Source organism: Pipistrellus kuhlii, unplaced genomic scaffold (genome assembly GCF_014108245.1).
Source record: "Pipistrellus kuhlii isolate mPipKuh1 unplaced genomic scaffold, mPipKuh1.p scaffold_m20_p_21, whole genome shotgun sequence".
NCBI lineage: Eukaryota > Metazoa > Chordata > Mammalia > Chiroptera > Vespertilionidae > Pipistrellus > Pipistrellus kuhlii.
Genome location: NW_023425520.1, coordinates 1248707 through 1266639, shown reverse-complemented (window position 1 = coordinate 1266639; position 17933 = coordinate 1248707). Strand labels below are relative to the sequence as shown.

The following is a 17933-nucleotide window of genomic DNA, read 5'->3' as shown; positions in this document are numbered from 1 at the left end:
CTGCATGCCAGGCCCTACAGCAGCTCATGGATGCAGAATGTAGATACCAGAGCTGTATTCAGGAATGTTAGGACAGGGCCAGCAGGCCGGGTGGATCTGTGGTTTCAGGGCAAGACGGTCCCTCTCTCGCACTCAGTTGGAACTTAACAAATGATAACTCGCTGGGGGTTTGGTCAATGGAATGTAGCTGGAGCAGGCTGTGCCTGCACTCTGCTCCCCCCCACCCCCCCACCCCAGAGCTGGGCAGGTCTCTCCCTTCACTGTACAACCAGGCCCCCTGGCTTGGACCAGGGGAGAGTCATCCTGTGTCCCTTCCCCACAGACACTGAAGCGGAGGGGTGTGGGCCTTGATGGGCCCGAGCTGGAGCCAGACGAGGGGCCTGAGGGCCCGGGAGAGAAGCTGCGGAGGCTGGCAGGTGACGGGGGTGAGCCAGCCTTGCCCCGGCCCCGGCTCTATGTAAGTGACTCCCTGCCCTGCGCGAATGTGGCCCTCCCCCACCTCTCAGGCCCAAGTGGTCAAGGCCGGGACTAGAAAAGGGTGGTAGGTCTCTGCCTGGGTGGGCAGGAAAAGCTTCCTGGAGGAGCGGGCATTGTAGCTGGGGCTTTGGAAGATGAATAGAAGGTCAAAAGGCAGATCATGCCTTCTTTTCTTTCCTTCTATTTTTTTTTTTTTTTAAATTCATCAAATACCTGGGAAGACCTCTCAGTGCCAAGCACCGAGTGAGAAGCCTCAGCTCTGGGCCTGGCGGTCCAGCAGCAGCAGAGCCAGGCCCCTGCAGGCCTGTGAGGGAGGGCCAGAGGGAGGGCTAGTGAGAGTTTCAGGTGGACGCTGGCCCCTGAACTCATTGGGATATCCTCTTGGACTTGGTGTCCTCACCTCCTTGGTCCTCCAACCACTCGTGTCCTCTCTGCCCTCAGCCAGCAGCCCCCACGATGCCCAGCCCAGACATGGTGTACGGGGCCCTGCCCCCACCAGGCTGTGACCCCAGTGGGCTCGGGGAAGCCCTGCCCGCCCAGAGCCGCCCGTCCCCCTTCAGGCCAGCAGCCCCCAAAGCTGGGCCCCCGGGTAAGCATGGGGCACAGGCCCTGGGGAAGGTGGGGGCGGGTCCCAGGGGAGCCTGTGGGGTGGGATCTTGGCTCCCACACTGCTTGTCTGCGCTCCTCATTCTGGACCCAGACTTCCGTGGATGACGTGGCTGCCGGCCCTCTCTCTGGGGGTCTCCTGCTCCACAGGCCTGGCCCATCCTCTCTTCTCACCGAGCCACCTGGCCAGCAAGACCCCGCCGCCCCTGTACCTGGCAGCGGACGGGAGGAGGCCAGACCTGCCTGGCGGCCTGGCAGGGGCCCGCGGGGCACTGAGCACTTCCGTGAGTGAGGGGAAGGAGAGCCAGGCTGGTGGGGGCAGGCAGGGTGGCCTGAGGGTGGGCCTCAGTTTCCCCCTCACCCTTTCTCCGCACAGAGAGGCCTCTACGGCAGCCTGCAGAGTCCATGCTCCGGGGCAGCTCCAGGACCCTTCCCTTTCCTCCCCGCGGGCCCCCCAGGTATGCACCCACCAGCTCTGCTGTGGGGGGACCCACGCTCGTGCCTGCGGGGAGGCCACACTCCCCCACCTGCCGACTAAACACTGGCTGCTGGGTGGTGCAGGCTTGGGCAGGGGATCCCAGAGGTGGGGACCTCAGCTTATACTTCTTGCCTCCGCCCCCAGAATATGGCCTGGGAGACCCCCCTCCGCCTCCCGGCTTGCTGCAGCCCCCTTCCCTGGCCCCCTGGCAGCCCTCGAGGGGTGACGGGCCCCTGGCCGGCCTTGCCCAGCCCAGGTAAGTGCCCCGAGCCTCTCCGACCCGAGCCAGGCTCCCGGGCCACTGCTGCCACCTGGTGGCCACTCCTGTCTCTGCATCCAGCCCTTCGTCGTGCTGGGGCGGGAGGGCGGGGTTGGGAGAGGTAGGGGGGGCGGGGATTCTATTTTGGAGGCCCCAAGGGGGATGGCCACCCCCTCTTTTCCCAAGGTCCGCCCGCCAAGCTTTGACCCAAGCCGTGCACCTCTGGTTTCCCTCCCTCCCTTCCTCGTGAAGCTCACGGCCCCCACCTCATTCATATTCTCTCTCTCTCTCTCTCTCTCTCTCTCTCTCTCTCTCTCTCTCTCTCTCTCTCTCCCCCCCCCCCCCTCGTCCTCTCCCCCCCCCCCGCAGTGGGGGCCGAAGCCTGGGCGAAGAGGGTCCTCCAGCCCGCGGCGCCTCCCCGCTGACCCCCCACGTCAGCATCAAGTCCGAACGCCTCTCGCCCGCGCCCGGCGGCCCCGGCGACTTCTCCAAGGCCTTCCCCTTCCCGCTGCTCCTGGCGCGGCCCGGGCCCCCGCTGCGCCGGCTCCCCGCGGCCGACGGCTGGCCCCGGTAGTGGCCCCGGTAGTGGCCCCGGTAGTGGCCCCGGTAGTGGCCCCGGTAGTGGCCCGGGGTGGGGCTGGCCTCGACCCCGCACCAGGCCGGGCGAGGGCACTGGACTCCCAGCCCGCTCCGGTGTCCTTAGAGAAGACCAACGATGTGACTCCCCTCCGGGTGTCCTGGAGGAGGAAGGCTGGGCTGGGTCCATGGTCCGGGCTCTGTCGCCCCTTTCTGAGTGTGTACCCACCAATAAAGCACGTGGCTCCGTGGATGAGGTGATCTGTCGCTGCTCAGAGCATCCCCACCCCTGCCCGGCCTCCCATCTCCTCCCTGGGGCCTCGGTCTTGGCTTGGCTGGGTTTGGGGTGCTCCTGCCAGAATTCCATCCTGAGGTGAGGGTTAGGGTTAGGGTTCAGGTGGGGTATGGGGACAAAGGTCCATGGTGGGTGGCAGGACAGGGGCCCTGCAGGGGGTACAAGTGAACAGGTGACACTGGTGGGCAGCTGGGCCCCTGAGGCCTTGGGGGATTTTTTGGAGTGTACCCCTGAAGTGGTCCCACCCACTGCCCCACCGCCCCCCTCCAGTGGTCCCGCCCCCCGCCCCCCGGAGTGGTCCCACCCACCGCCCCCGGAGTAGTCCCACCCACTGCCCCTGCAGTGGTCCCAGCCACCGCCCCTGGAGTGGTTCTGTCCTACTGCGAAGGGCTATTTGCCCTCAGATTTTGGGAGTGTCAGGTGGTAGGCCCAGAGGGAAATACCACAATTGCTTGCAGCAAGAAGCAGTTGGGGCCCTGGCTAGTGACCTTCAGATGGAAGGGTCTTGGGTTTGATTCCAGGTCAAGGGACATACCTGGGTTGCAGGTTCCATTCCTAGCCACATGTGGGAGGCAATCAATCTATGCCCCCCCCTCTCTCCCTCTCTCTCTTCTCCCCTCCCCCTGCCATCCCTCCTTTCCACTTTTCCTAAATATCAATGGGAAAATATTCTCCAGTGAGGATTAACAAAAATAAAAAATCCTATATAATAAAGAGGTAATATGCAAATTGAACCTCATGCCCTCACACAAGATGGATGCCCCCATGTGGTCAAAGATGGTCGCCACAAGATGGCCAACAGGGGAGGGTAGTTGTGGGCAATCAGGTCAGCAGGAGAGGGCAGTTAGGAGCGACCAGGCTTCCAGGGGAGGGCAATTGGGGGGACCAGGCTAGCAGAGGGGGAATAGTTGGGGGTGGGGGGGACCAAGCCTGCAGGGGAGGGCAGTTAGAGGCAACTAGGCTGGCAGGGGAGGGCAGTTGGGGGCAACTAGGCTAGCAGGGGAGGGCAGTTGGGGGCAACCAGGCCTGCAGGGGAGGGCAATTGGGGCAACCAGGCCTGCAGGGGAGGGCAGTTGGGGGCAACCACGCCTGCAGGGGATCAGTTAGGTGTTGATCAGGCTGCCAGGGGAGTAGTTAGGGGGTGATCAGGCTGGCAGGCAGGTGAGCGGTTGGGAGCCAGCAGTCCCGGATTGTGAGAGGGATGTCCGAGGGGTCCCAGATTGGAGAGAGTGCAGGCTGGGCTGAGGGACATCCCCCCCACCCCCAGTTCACAAATTTCGTGCACCAGATGTCTAGTAAAAAAATAAAGGAAGAAGCAGTTAGGAATCTTGAATGTTGGGATACTGTGCGGTTCCTCTTTTAAATGGGCTTATCCCTTGACTCAGCACTTTGTCCCACCGGAGGGAGCCAGGTAGTTATCCGCCTGCTCCAAGGTGTGCACTGCCGCCCCTCCCTCATTCTTGGAGCCCTATTGCTCATCCCACTTCCAATCACCCACAGGTGGTCTCAATGGGATCTTTTTTTTTTTTTTTTAAGTTTATAGTTTATTAGTTCTCTCACAAAAATATCTGCATAACCATCACAGATAGTCACCAAAGAATCTTTACTCCTTCTGTTATTCAATCTCCAGCTCACTTTTTGCCAGCACCAACATTGGCCTTAGCAGTCCCCTTGACTTTCTTCATCCTGTTCTTGCGTTCCTTTCTCTGTTTTCTTGAGGTCTTCTTCTTCTCATATAGGCCATGTCGTGCAAGTCTGTGTTTGGGTTCATTTTTCTTTGCTTAATCCAAGGAATCATAAATCATGCCAAAGCCAGTGGTCTTGCCACCACCGAAGTGGGTTCTGAATCCAAACACAAAGATGACATCAGGTGTGGTCTTATACATTTTGGCTAGTTTTTCCTGAATTTCTGTCTTGGGTACTGTTGCCTTCCCAGGGTGAAGGACATCGATGACCATTTGCTTCCGCTGAAGTAGTCTGTTGGTCATGAACTTCCTGGTCCGGATGGTTACTGTGTCATTCATGATGAAGGTTTAGCTTCCAGCAGCCAGGGAGGAAAAGCTCAATGGGATCTTAAAAAACAAATTCAAGTGGGAGAGAGAGAAGCATTGATTTGTTGATCCACTTATTTCTGCATTCATTGGCTGGTTCCTGCATGTGCCCTGACTGGGGATGAACCCACAACCTTGGCCTATCAGGGGATGCTCTAACTGAGCTACCCACCAGGGCCTCAGAAGTTTCTTTTTTCTTTCTTTAAAAAAAAATATATATATATTTTATTGATTTTTTCACAGAGAGGGATAGAGAGTTAGAAACATCGATGAGAGAGAATCATCAATCAGCTGCTCCCTGCAACCCCCCCCCCCCCACTGGGGATGTGCCCACAACCAATGTACATGCTCTTGACTGGAATCGAACCTGGGACCCCTCAGTCCGCAGGCCGACACTCTATCCACTGAGCCAAACCGGTTTCGGCTCAGATGTTTCTTTACGACTGTCAGATCAGACCCTCGACCTTCATAGCTCCTCAGGTGCCCCCACTCACTCTGCCTGTGTCCCCCACGCTAGCTGCCCTGAGCCGTCTAGAATCACTTGCATGTCCAACCCCAGGACCATGCTGCCCTCCTTTCTGAGCCACCTCCCTCAACCCCCCCCCCCCCACCTTTTTGTAAAAGACTGCGTCCTGCCTCCCAAGGCCCAGCTCCGTGTCTGCACTGCCCGAGCCGAGAAGTGGCTCCGGCCGCTAAGTTAAGCAGGGGGTCTGCTGAGAGCAGACCACCAGTTTGAACAGGGCCGTGGAGAACACAGAGTGTTGGCGTCAGCACTTAAAACGATTTGTGCCCCTCTCCCATCCCCCAAGGATCCAGAGCTGATTGGCTGTTGAAGACTCTCGTCCCCCCTTTTCAGCTCAGCACCCCACAGAGGAGCTTCTTCCCTAAAACCCAATCCCCCGTCCCCCCAGGAGCGCACAGTCACAGATGGTGGACAAAGTGGGGAGGCAGGCACTCCGCAGGCTTCACAGTCAGTCCGGTCCCTGGAATTCAGCACCTTCTCCACCTCCACTTCTGTAGGCACCGAGACCCAGGGCTGACTCCTTCAGGGGTGGGGGGAGGGCAGAATCGGACAGACCTTCCTGTGAGGCGGGGCGCTCTCACAGGGCACCATGCTGCCCACATGCAGACCCATTAGGACGTGTCCTCCATGGGTCTTCCCAGTCCTAGGCACATCATCTCTAGTAAGGTAGGGGCTTTGGGGACCCCATTTCCAGGAGAGGGACATGGCATTCCCGAAGCTCCCCTCCTCAGGGCTTCTGTGGCGGGGGGGGTGCAGGGGGGGGGCAGGGGCAAGAGCAGCAGGAGGCTGAGGGCTGGGAGGGGGGTGTGTTTGGGGGCAAAGCCACCAGGAACCCTGGCAGGGGCAGTAGTGGAGCCCACAGCTGTGCTGGGAGGTGTGGGGTGAACGCAGGGCCTCTGTAAGATGCCCAAGGTAGACTGGGGAGTCTTCTTACCCAACACAGACTCGGGTCCTAAGTCCTCTCCACCTGCTCCCTGTGCCCCTGCCACCCTCAGAGGAGGGGTGAACCACTGCCCCCCCCCCCCTCCAGCCCCTGACGGAGCTCAGGGATCCGGGCTGCGCATACAGCCTCCGCCCCTCCACCCCAGCGGCCGGGGCATGGTGGTCACCTTGAGGATGCACATTCTCCACCTGGGTTACCCTTCTGGGGATCCCCTCCTTCAGGTCCTAAGAACCCTGGCCATCTGCATGAGGGTGTACAAGCTTTGCAGTCACAGCTCCCCACAGAAGCAGACTCAGGACCCCTGGGGGAAACTGAGGCACAGCCAGAGAGGGTCTCTTCTCGACCTCTGGATCTCACCCTTGCAATGGACAAGAAGCCAGGGCAGTCTCTGAAGTCTGTATCCACAATCTAAGCTCTCAGTGGCTGCTTTCAAAGGCTGGGGGAACCCTAGGGACTGTGTATGTGGTTCTGTGTCCCTCATCACCGGGAGGCTGCACTTTTGCCATCTGCCATTAGGTGACGCCCAATTACGGGCTTTGGATTCTGTGCTCCCCACTCAACATTTAAAAAAATATATATCTTACTGATTTTTTACAGAGAGAAAGAGAGAAGGTAGAGAGTTAGAAACATCGATGGGAGAGAAATATCTTAAGAGAGAAGCATTGATCAGCTGCCTCCTGCACACCCCCTACTGGGGATGTGACTGCAACCAAGGTACATGCCCTTGACGGGAATCAAACCTGGGACCCTTCAAGTCTGCAGGCCCTGGGACCCTTCAGTCTGCAGGCAGATGCTCTATGCAATGAGCCAAACAGGTTAGGACACCACTCAACATTTTAAAATAGAGATAGGAATGAGTAAATAAAATCCATCTTGGCTTCCAAGGGCTCCACCCATGTTTTTAGGCTCCCAGCCTGGGACCCAGGCTGTGTCATGTGTTGTGTGTGTGTGTGTGTGTGTGTGTGTGTGTGTGTGTGTGTGTTTTGTGTGTCTGTGATAATACAGATACAGCCTGTGGTGTCCTAACCCATGAAGGGACTATGGGCAGGCTACTGGGTTCTAGAAACATCTCTGAGTCCCGACCTCAGATATGCCCCTGTGGCTTTCTTGGGAAGGAAGCAGGGAGGGCTGTATGGAAGTGTCCCACCGCTAGCCTTGCTAAGGACACCCTGATGACATCAGCCAGGGCCCCCAGTTCCCCCCAGGAGCTCCATCCCTGGTTGGAAGCACCATGGGAACTGTGTCCTGGGCACCAACACTGTGACGGAAGTGGGATATCTCAGAGATGCATTTTTCAGAGCACCGTGGTGAAACGGTCAGTTTGGAATGAGAGTGCGGGCCTCAGGGTGGCCAGAGAATGTGGGACATTAGTGTGAACGGCATAGGGAGATCCAGTGAGGACCAGGGGACATAGAATACCCGATGGAGAGGACAGAGACCAACGAGTGTCCCGTGGAGAATGGAGATGATGAGCAAACTTTGAAGAATGGAGCATGGAGACCTTCCACTGTAGGGAAGAAGACTGGATTTGCTCTGCACGAGCTGGGAGCCATAGATGGTTGTAAGCAAAGGAGGGCATGGTCTGGCTCAAGTGTTAACCGTGCGTGCTCTCAAGCTCCTCAGGAGAAAATAGGCTGGGGGAGGGGATGGGAAATGGAAGCCAGAAACCTGGGAGGAGGGGACTTCAGACAAGAGATCACGGAGGCTGGACGAGTGGAGACGGTGAAGGGAGTGAGGCCGGGTGGAACTGGGGTTACACTTGGAGGGTGGAGCCATCAGGAGGAGCTGGCAGGTTAGGTGTGGAGTGAGAGCGGAGTCAAGGCCAACTCCAGGGTTGGTGGATAAGCACCAGGAGGATGGGGAGGTGGTGGAGGGAAGATTGGGAGCGCCTGGGGCCAGGATGTGTGTGAGTTGCCTGTGATTCACCACGTGGGGGCACTGTGACACCTGGACTCAGGAGACTGGTGCCTAAGAGAGAGGTCAGGTAGAAGCGGAGATCTGGGCCTCTCAGAGTCTCAGTATTTTCATCAATTAAATGGAGCAAATTGTCCCACCTCTCTGGCCATTTAATTTTTTAAAAAAATATTTTTATTAATGTCAGAGAGGAAGGGAGAGAGAAATAAAAACATCAACGATGAGAATCATTGATTGTCTACCTCCTTGCATGCCCTCTACTGGGGATCGAGCCCGAAATCCCAAGCATGTGCCCTTGAGCGGAATCGAACCTGGGACCCTTTGGTCCGCAGGCCAATGCTCTATCCACTGAGCCAAACCAGCTAGGGCGGGAGTCATTTAATGTTATTAAAAAAGTAAATATCAGAGAGGGAGGGAGAGGAAGAGAGAGATAGAAACATCATTGATGAGAGAGGATCAGCCATCAGCTGCATGCCGCACGCGCCCACACTAAGGACCACGCCTCCAACCCCGGCATGTCAAGCTCACAGCCCTGACCGTGATGGAACCATGACCTCCTGGTTCATAGATTCACACTCAACCGCTGAGCCTCGCCAGCCAGGCCATTTCATGTTCTGGATCAGGAGCATTTCATGCTCAGAACTGTCCCATCGGAGACAGTGAGTGATTGGGTAAATAAATGTATTGGCCGCAGATCTGTGAGACAGGTGCAGGTGAGGAGACTGAGTCTAAGAGCAGGCGGTCACCCAGGTGTTCCAGACACAGTCCTGATTCAACCGTGGTGAGCTCGTCGGACGTCTTCGAACTACAACTCCCGGCATGCAACGCCCGCGACCCCTGGTCTCTCGGTTTGTGCTCCGCGTACCAGCCTGATGATTGGTCGCACGGACTGCTTGTCAGACCACAGTCTGGCTGTGATTGGTCGAGTTCTCACAAGTGCCTGCGCTGTGGCTCGGGGTCCGCTAACAGCGCTCTCGCCCGCGACATGGTAAGCGGGAGTCCTGAGGCGTGGTGGGGTCCCTCAGGGGCTCGGGGTCCCGCCGTGGGAGTCCAGGGGGACACGGAAGGGACGGAGGTCCTTTTGTCGGGGTGGGGGCTGTGAGAGACTCTGGGTCGCCCCGAGCACCTTGTGCCGCTCTCTGGGGTCAGCATCTCGCTGCGGGCCTGGAAGCCCTGAGTATTCTGGGGGTTGTACCCTCGAGGGGTCTGGGGTCCCGCCGAGGGGGCCGGGGGCCCGAGCACGTTCAGCCCGCGAGGAAGGTCTGGGGTCCCGCTGGGGCCTTCCCTGGAGGAGCGTGGCGGCAGCGCCGGGGAGGGGGGGGACCCGCGGGGTGCCTGCCGGCACAGGCATGCGCAGAAGCGCCAGGGAGAACCCTGCAAGGAGGGGGCCGCGCCGAGGGGGTGTAGGCGGCTTCAGGGCGGGCGGGGCCCCAGATTGGAGACCGCACAGTGGAACCCACTGGTCTCGCGCGGCTCCGGGTGCAAAATTTGAGTTTATTCTCAACTTTAGCCCGCCCCTTGCCCCCACGACCCCACAGCCCCTGTGGGTTCAGATTGGACAGAAGGAGGGGCAGTCTGGAGGGGACCCGAAGGCGACCTGACCCTGGCGGGGCCTGGAGGAGGGATGTCCCCCAGGAGGGTAGGGCGAGGAGATGAGCCCGAAGTGAGAGCCCTGGTGGACGGGGTGCTTGAAGGTGGGCTGCGGGCTAGGCCGGTGCGGGATGCTGTGGGCGATGCGGGGAAGGGCTCTCAGGACGGGGATGGAGGAAAGATCCAGGCAAAGGCTCCGAGCAGGGGAGGGAACAGGTGGGTGGGAGGCTCTGGAACAGGGGTTCCCAGCCTCCTTTGGGCTGTGCTCCACCTAAGCATCTCTAAAGTCCTGATTGCCCCCCCCCCCCCCCCCGCCGACATATAACTCTTATTATTCAAAAGTGAACTCCTATTCACGTGGAGGAAGCCTAAGAGGCCATTCACTTGGTCTGAACAAGCTTCCCAAGAACATGGCATCCATGAAAGAGAAAAATAAAAAAAAGAAAGGATAGTTGAAGCACTGAGGAAGAAATCACCAAGAAATTGTTTTAAAAATAATCATAATATGAAGTGATGCGAAAGAATAGCAAATAGTTTCAAAACATATAATAGAGAACTAAAATGTATAAATATGTCACAATATATATTTATATACTGTATATGAGGCCCCTAGAACCACAGAAATGCAAAAGAAAATCAAACCACTGTTTATAACTCAATTTCGAATTGCCCCCCTTAAAAATCAAATTGCCCTCCTGTGTGGAGGTGGCCCATGTTGAGAACCATGGCTCTAGAAAAATCTTCGGAGATCTGCAGAGCGTGGACCCCTGAACCCAGTGCTGCTGGAGGCGGGGCCCTGGACACACCTCCCTGCCTTAGGTGGAGAACCCTTAGGTGGAGGACACAGGCCTTCCTTCTTTCCTTCTTACCCTCTGCTGGTTCTTCCTTCCTGTTGTAGGTGCTGGGACCACAGTTTGAACCACAGGTCCTCTCCCTGGGAGGGGTGTGTGTAGAGGGGTGATGGAGTCAGTGATGGAGGGCCTGGGTCTGGTGGGCCTCTGAGACCCCACTGGTTGGACACAGGGAGAACTGGGAAGAGAGCCAGGCAGTGGGGTGTGGTGGTCTTGAGCTGGGCCTGACAGGCCTCGCAAGCTGTGGAGCCGAGTGGCATGTGACTCTGAGACTGGGGAGGGTCCTGGATCCACTGGGGAGCTCAGTGCTATGTCCTCGGAGTGAGGGGTAGGTGCTGGGCCCCCAAAACAGCCTGGGGAAGCACAGGTCTGCGAGCTTGGCAGAGAGGTCCAGGCTGGAGGTACTGCTTTATTGGGGTCATGCTGGGCCAGGTCACTGGTTAAAACCCTGGCAGAGGATGGGGACAGGAGAGAGGCCGGCAGAGGGAGGAGAAAAGCAGGCAAAGGCGCCTGGAGTTTGGAGAGCATTGGTGGGAGGCATGGGGGGTCCCCAGAGGAGAGGGGAAGGGTGCTGGGAGGAAGGATGGGTGGGAAAGCCCGGCCCCCTGGGGCTTGGGGGTGCCCACAGACCTTGACGATGCCAGGGTCATTAGTGCCTACAGGCCAATTTGTGTTTGGGAGGAGGAGGGGGACAATGAGACTAGGAGGTTAGTGAGATTAAGAGATCAGAAAGATGGCACTCACACTCATTACTGAAAAGTACCTATGGGCTCAGTTTACAAGACACAGGCATAGAGAAAACATTCTGAGCCTTGGTTATTGTAATGATGGATTTCTCAGCAGTCGTTCCGAATTACAGTGCTAGGCCCCATGTGTTATCCCACTAGAGCTTTTCCTTTTGAAGCTAGCTTATTTTGCCCTGGCCAGTGTGGCTCAGTTGGTTCCTGGCATTAAGAGGTCACCAGTTCGATTCCTGCTCAAGGCACATGCCCGGGTTGTGGGCTTCATCCCAGCTAGGGGATGTGTAGGAGGCAGCCGATCGATGTTTCTCTCTCTCCCGCCCCCCTTCCTCTCTCAGAAATCAATAGAAACATATTTTTTTTAAATATTAAAGAATAAAGTTAGCTTACTTTTTATCTGATAAGATAATTTTACTTATTAATATTAATCTTTATTTCATTTTAATTGTACATTATAATGCCATAGTATTAGTAGGCAACTCTCCTGAGCACATTTTACACAATTACAAAATTAACTGTATCCAGGCAGTTTCAGCTTTAGACGGATTACCAAAAACATTTCTCCTGCAATGTTTACGGATAAGTGTGTGAACATGTGCTATGAATGACTGTTTCAGTGGTTGTTATGTAGAGTTTGGTGAGAAAATCCCTAATGAAAAAGTTGTTACCCTGAAGCAGGCAGTGGCCAGCTAAGGGGGTTGCTGGTGAGGGAGGTGGAGAGGAAAGGGGGCTGAGCCTTCGGGATAAGTGAAGAAAGAGCCGCCGGCGAGCAGGGAGTTGGTCTGAGGCGGTGGGTGCCGAGGCAGGGACCTGGCTGGAGAGAAGCCGCTTGTCCCTGGACGCACCGGGGTCCTTGTAGGCCCAGAAGGCAGTCAGGAGAGAACAGGAAACAGAATAGGAGGCACTCCGTTTCCAGAGGAGGAGCAGCGGGCTGGGAGAGGAAGGGCTGAGATCTGTGGCAACAGGAGCGAGCATGTCTGACCTGTCTCCCCAGCACCTGTTCTCCATCCCGCCCGCCCCCGCCAGGTGCGGGGTTCCTGGGCAGTGGGGTCTCCCCGGGCTGGATCTGAGCTCAACCCCGTCCCCTTCCCCAAGGTACATGTGGAGCCAGGGAGGCCCTCCCCCACCTGCCTGCCTCGCTATAAATAGCTGGTTCCGGGGAGTAATCTGTCACCCCCTGGCCGCCCTGCCTGTCTGTCCCGCCCCCAGGCGATCCTCGGAGTGCAGCTGGTGGTGACCCTGCTCACGGCCACGCTCATGCACAGGCTGGCGCCGCACTGCTCCTTCGCCCGCTGGCTGCTCTGCAATGGCAGGTGAGCCCCAGCCCCGCAGGCCCTGCAGGCAGTTTTGTTTTTTTTAAACAACTTTATTGAGATGTGGTTGATGTACAGTAAAGTGCATATTTTGGAAGTGCACAGTTGGGTCGGTTCTGACAGATACACACACACACACACACACACACACACACACACACACACACGGCCCCGGCCACACTCGGAAGAGCAGCTGCTTCCCCATCCACCTCCCTTCCACTCTCCGCTCACTGCGGGGGTTTCCTGACATGTTTCTGGTCCCTGTTTGGGTCAGGGCCCCTCCTGAGACCTGTGGAAACTGCACCCTCCTTAGGACAGTGTGCACACCTTCGCTAGGAGAGGGCCAGCAGATTCTGGGGTGTCTGCACCCCCTGCTGCACCGCCCAGCACCCCTCTCGAGCCTTCCCCTGGCCGTCCACGGGTGCTGCTCCTCCTGTCACCGGGGTCCTGGGGCCCAGCCCTCCCTCTGACTTTAGTACGGAGTTTGGGGTTTCACTGCCTTGACATGGAGCCCTACCCCCGTGCCTGAGCGTTCCTGACACCTGCCTGTCTGTGCCCTCAGCCTCTTCCGCTACAAGCACCCTTCGGAGGAGGAGCTGCGGGCCCTGGCCGGGAAGCAGAGGCCCAGAGGCCGGCGGGAGCGGTGAGTGAGCCTCCAGCCTCAGGGCACAGGGGAGCACGGGGCACCCCAGAGGAGAATCCGGACACCCCAGGATGAGTGGTTTTTACTGTCACTCCTGGGCTGCCTTCAGTCGGCAGTGAATGCTTGGCAGTTGGCTGTGGGCCGGCCCTGTGGGTGGGTGGTGCCTGCAGCCTGGTGGTTAGAGGTTACCCAGACTGTGCTCTGAGGGTGGCACTCGGGCCCTCAGGCCGCCGCGGGGAGCGGTGGGCTGGGCCGGGGAGGGGGACATGGAGGACCCTGCCCTGACTCCGCCCTCCGCACCAGGTGGGCCAACGGCTGTGGTGAAGAGAAGACTCTGTGTGTCCCCCGCGATGCCCCTTTCCAGCTGGAGACCTGCCCCCTCACGGCCGTGGACGCCCTCGGTAACAGTCCCGTGGGTCCCCAGCACCCTCACTTGGCCTACACCCTGGCAGGGTGGGGGGGGGGTGAGACCCTGGGTGGGCCGGGTGGGGGAGGCCTTGGGAGGCAGCCGGCTGATGGGGTGTCCCGCAGTCCTGCGCTTCTTCCTGGAGTACCAGTGGTTCGTGGACTTCGCCGTGTACTCGGGAGGCGTGTACCTCTTCACAGAGGCCTACTACTACGTGCTGGGCCCGGCGCGGGAGACCAACATCGCTGTGTTTTGGTGCCTGCTCACCGTGGCCTTCTCCATGTATCCTTCCAGCTGGGGGGGGGGGGGGGCATGTGGGAACCTGACAGGCTTCCTGCCCCCCTATATTGGTAGTTGGTTGTGGACTGCTGTGACACAGACCTCACCCCAACTCGGTGTGGGAAAGCAGTCGCTATCTGCTCTCCTGGGCCAGGCTCCCCGGAGTCCCCCTTCTAGCAGGCTGGGCCAGGCTCCCACACTGCAGCCGCAGAAAGGCAGCAAGGAATTTGGGGTGCTGCAGGCCCCCGAGGCCTTGCCCAAGCCTGCACACCCCATCCCCGTCCGCCCTTTCAGTCAGAGCACGTCACCAGCCCGCCCAGAGGCCGGGGCCGGGAGGGAGAGGCCCCTCTGCTTCTTTCTTTTTTAATTTGTATTAAGCTGCGCAGGAAACAGGGTGAGCCCGTGACTTTAGGGATCCCGTAAGGAGAGAATGTTCTTGTGCCGTGGGCTTGGGGAGAAGGAGAGCCCATCCTGAGGTCCCCACTCTTCTGAGAGCCCTGGGTCTCTCCAAGGCAGATTGGAGAGTCGGCCCTTGAGTCTGCCAGCTCCGCAGAGGGACGTGCTGTGATGGAGCCAGGAGGCCGGACGGGCGCGGGAGGCGGGGCCTCCTGCGAGGCTGACTGGTGGCCATTTCTGACTGGCTGCGCAGCGTGAGCCAAGCTGGAGGGCCGGGCCAGGCGCACCTGCCAACGGGCAAGACTCCATGGCGGGAGCAGCACTCTCCCTGTGTCCTGGGCTTGTCTGTCGGCTCACGCTTCTCTTCCGTCAGCCCCCCGTGCCCCAGGACCCCACGCCCAGGCCTGTGCTTGTGCTGGGGATGGGGGTGTCCCCAGCTGGAGGCGGTGGGGTGGGCAGGGGCATCCCAGGTGGGAGCCTCCTTAGCTCCGCCGCCAGGAAGATGTTCCTGACAGTGACTCGGCTGTACTTCAGCGCCGAGGAGGGGGGCGAGCGCTCTGTCTGCCTCACCTTCGCCTTCCTCTTCCTGCTGCTGGCCATGCTGGTGCAGGTGGTGCCCGAGGAGACCCTGGAGCTGGGCCTGGAGCCAGGTACGTGCCTCAGGGTGTGGGGCAGACCCCAGCCACTCCCTCCTGGGAGCTGACGAGTGTGCGGTTTAAGTGACTTGTTCCACTGCACATTGTGGGTGTAAGAGGGGGCTCCTGGCCCTGACCGGTGTGGCTCAGTGGATAGAACATCGGTCTGTGGACTAACGGGTCCCAAATTCGATTCCGGTCAAGGGCATGTACCCTGGTTGCAGGCACATCCCCAGTAGGAGGTGTGCAAGAGGCAGCTGATCGATGTTACATCAATATATCTAATTCTCTATCCCACTCCCTTCCTCACTGTAAAAAATCAATAGAATATATATTTATTAAAACGAGGGGACTCCTGGGGCCAGACAGTCTATGGCCACCCTTGGTGCCCCGTTGGGCTTTGGGATAAGAGGACCTGCTCTCTCACTGTCTGGCAGACGCCGGTGGCTGTAGCTCTTCCCACAGGCATTTCTGTTCCCCGCTCGTCTGCCTCTACCCAGCAGCCACAGTAACTTATTATTTACCTACTTTTGTTTAATTTGTGGGAGGAAGTGGGTAATGCTACCAAACTTATACAATAAATACAGGAGTGAAAATTACACTCCCCCCCGGCTCTGATCCTCCGAGAAAACCACGCGCCACTTTTCCTGCTTTCCATAAAGCAGGAGCGCAGATATCTCTGACACCTCGTTCTTTTCCCTTAAAAATAATGAATACTGGAGGTTGTCCCTTGATGCTACATATGGTACTGTTTCATGTGACAGCTACATGGCATTTCATTTTATGGATGTCCTATTATTATTTAACGAAGCCCTATTTACGGACATGTAAGTCTCCTGCCATTAAATGTTGTTGCACAAAGCCATGTTGTTAAATAGCAGTGTGTATGGGAATAACTGAGCCGGTAGCCCTGTGTGCCAGGTGCATCTGGATTTTGGATAATGTTAGAAATTGTCCTTCAGGAAAAGATGTATGAGCAAGCCTGTTTCCCCACATCCTCTCCAGTGGGTTTCCCCTGACTTTTTCATCTTGGGTGACCTACTGGGCGAAAATGTAAGTGAGGCTGAGCATCTTTTGTTTTTGTTAATCCTCACCCCATTGATTTTTAGAGAGAGCGGGAGGGGGGGAAGAGACAGAGAGAAACATGGATGTGAGAGACACATGGGTTGGTTGCCTTCCATTCATGCCCTTTACTGGAATAGAACCTGGGACCCTTCCGTCCAAGGGCCAATGCTCTGTCCACTGAGCAAAACTGACCAGGGGGAGCATCTTTTTATAAGCTGAAGAAGCTGTTTCTAGAAAAGTTCTGCTCTTTTGCCCAATTTTCTACTGGGCTTTTTATTGAATTGTATGAGTTCTCTATTTTTTTCTTAGTTTCTCATTTTTCTGTGTGACTTTTTCTATTATTTGATTGATCTTTTAAAAACATAGTTTGGACCATGCAACTTCTCTGCCTGACACCAGACTCTAATGGTCTTTGAATAAAGACCAGTTTCCTCACTGTGGCTTACAGGGCCCTGGTGATTCCTTGAGCTTTATTATCACCAATTCTCCCCACTTTTCTATTTTTTAAATTATGCAATGTTTGCTATACATAAAACAACACATTTATGTAAATTACAAAGGATAATAATCATGTAAACACCCATGAACCCACCTCTTGTAAGAACTGGATCTCAACACTTCTGTGTGTGTCTGGTGCTCCTTCCTGATCCCACTGCCTTCCCCTATTCTCAGCCCCAATTGGTCTCTCACACTGTGTTTGTTTGTTTTAAGTTATTTTTTTGTTGTTAATCCTCACCTGAGGATATTTTTTCCGTTGACATTTAGAGAGAGGAAGGATGGGAAGAGGGGGAGGGAGAGAGAGTCCAAGTGAGAAACACACTGATTGGTTGCCTTCTGCACGGGCCCCTACTAGGGCTGGGGATGGAACCTGCAACCCAGGTACATACCCTTGATTGGGAATCAAACCTGGGACACTTCTGGGTGGGGAAAGATGCTGTAACCAAAGAGCCCCACTGGCCAGGGAAATTTTTGTGTTGTGTTTTTTAAATTGATTTTGAGAGAGAGAGAGGGGAAGAGAAAGGGTAAGAGAGAGAAAGACAAAGACAAGCATCGGTTTGTTGTTCCGCTTATTTATGCATTCGTTGGTTGACTCCTGACCGTGTCTTGACGGGATCAAACCCGCATCCTTGGCCTATAGGTGTGACGCTCTGATTGAGCTTCCTGGCCAAGGCCGCAAACTTGGTGATTATCATTTCTTTTTCTCCCTGGCCGGTGTAGCTCATTGGTTAAGCTTCGTCCCCTGAACCAATTCCCAATCAGGACACATTCCTGGGTTGTGGGCTTGACCCCCAGTAGAGGACTTATAGGAGGCAGCCAATTGATGTTTCACTCTCACATCGCTTTCTCCCTCTCCCTTCCACTCTCTCTAAAATCAATAAAAACATTGGACAACACAATAACAAAAGTTTAATCACATATGTCTCTGTCCCTAAAGAATTTATTGTACAGTTTTACAACATGTCGTCTTCCAGCTGTGCTTTTCTGTCTCTGATATTGTTTCCAAATTAGGTGGTTTTGGTCTGGGCTCCTTTAATTCATCCCGTTACCACGTGTGATGTGGTGAGACTCCACTGTCTCTATTACCCCATTCTCCTGTGACGGACCTTCAGGTGGATTCCCTTTCTCCCAGGGAACATTATTGAACATGTTTCTTCATACACATGGGCAGGCATTTCTGTTGGGCACAGACCTGGGACCCATGGGGCTGCCGTGAGTCCCAGCCGCGCGGCAGGTGCTGCGGGTGAGGTTACCAAGGCCCCTGCCTTGGCCTTCCTGCGTTTAGGTTTGGGTGGTACTGCACCAACTTCCCAGGGGGAAGATCTCTGGAGTGAGTCTGGGTCTTCACCGGCATTTTTCAGGTTACCTGAGGGGGGTACTCTTTTCCTGTTTATT

General features: G+C 56.6%; 3 protein-coding genes, 1 long non-coding RNA gene and 1 pseudogene across 6 annotated transcripts in view; 2 read left to right on the top strand and 3 right to left on the bottom strand.

The window, feature by feature from the left end:
* LOC118725991 (myocyte-specific enhancer factor 2B) overlaps positions 1 to 2652 on the top strand; it is a 26942-nt gene extending 24290 nt beyond the window's left edge. For both annotated transcript variants that reach the window (XM_036450325.2, XM_036450327.2), the window contains 6 exons: positions 323 to 457; positions 919 to 1066; positions 1234 to 1367; positions 1460 to 1541; positions 1706 to 1817; positions 2190 to 2652. In XM_036450325.2, the coding sequence (XP_036306218.1) occupies positions 323 to 457; positions 919 to 1066; positions 1234 to 1367; positions 1460 to 1541; positions 1706 to 1817; positions 2190 to 2394 (816 nt within the window). In that variant the 3' untranslated portion in view covers positions 2395 to 2652. The remainder of the gene's footprint in view (positions 1 to 322; positions 458 to 918; positions 1067 to 1233; positions 1368 to 1459; positions 1542 to 1705; positions 1818 to 2189) is intronic.
* LOC118726001 overlaps positions 1 to 12809 on the bottom strand; it is a 22108-nt gene extending 9299 nt beyond the window's left edge. Inside the window, exons 1-2 of the long non-coding RNA XR_006742424.1 lie at positions 12798 to 12809; positions 8156 to 8160 (exon numbers count right to left, since the gene is read on the bottom strand). This is a non-coding gene — a long non-coding RNA (uncharacterized LOC118726001). The remainder of the gene's footprint in view (positions 1 to 8155; positions 8161 to 12797) is intronic.
* The window catches only part of LOC118725999, a 17590-nt pseudogene continuing 3955 nt past the window's right edge, over positions 4299 to 17933 (bottom strand).
* Positions 9008 to 17933, top strand: part of TMEM161A (transmembrane protein 161A) — a 13981-nt gene continuing 5055 nt past the window's right edge. Inside the window, exons 1-6 of one of the 2 annotated variants that reach the window (XM_036450321.1) lie at positions 9008 to 9110; positions 12513 to 12616; positions 13179 to 13259; positions 13563 to 13660; positions 13791 to 13947; positions 14839 to 14990. In XM_036450321.1, the coding sequence (XP_036306214.1) occupies positions 9108 to 9110; positions 12513 to 12616; positions 13179 to 13259; positions 13563 to 13660; positions 13791 to 13947; positions 14839 to 14990 (595 nt within the window). In that variant the 5' untranslated portion in view covers positions 9008 to 9107. The remainder of the gene's footprint in view (positions 9111 to 12512; positions 12617 to 13178; positions 13260 to 13562; positions 13661 to 13790; positions 13948 to 14838; positions 14991 to 17933) is intronic. The other variant, XM_045585861.1, reaches the window with a different exon arrangement.
* SLC25A42 (solute carrier family 25 member 42) overlaps positions 16896 to 17933 on the bottom strand; it is a 20492-nt gene continuing 19454 nt past the window's right edge. The window contains exon 8 of the transcript XR_006742423.1: positions 16896 to 16908. The gene's annotated coding sequence lies outside the window, so the exon portion shown is untranslated. The remainder of the gene's footprint in view (positions 16909 to 17933) is intronic.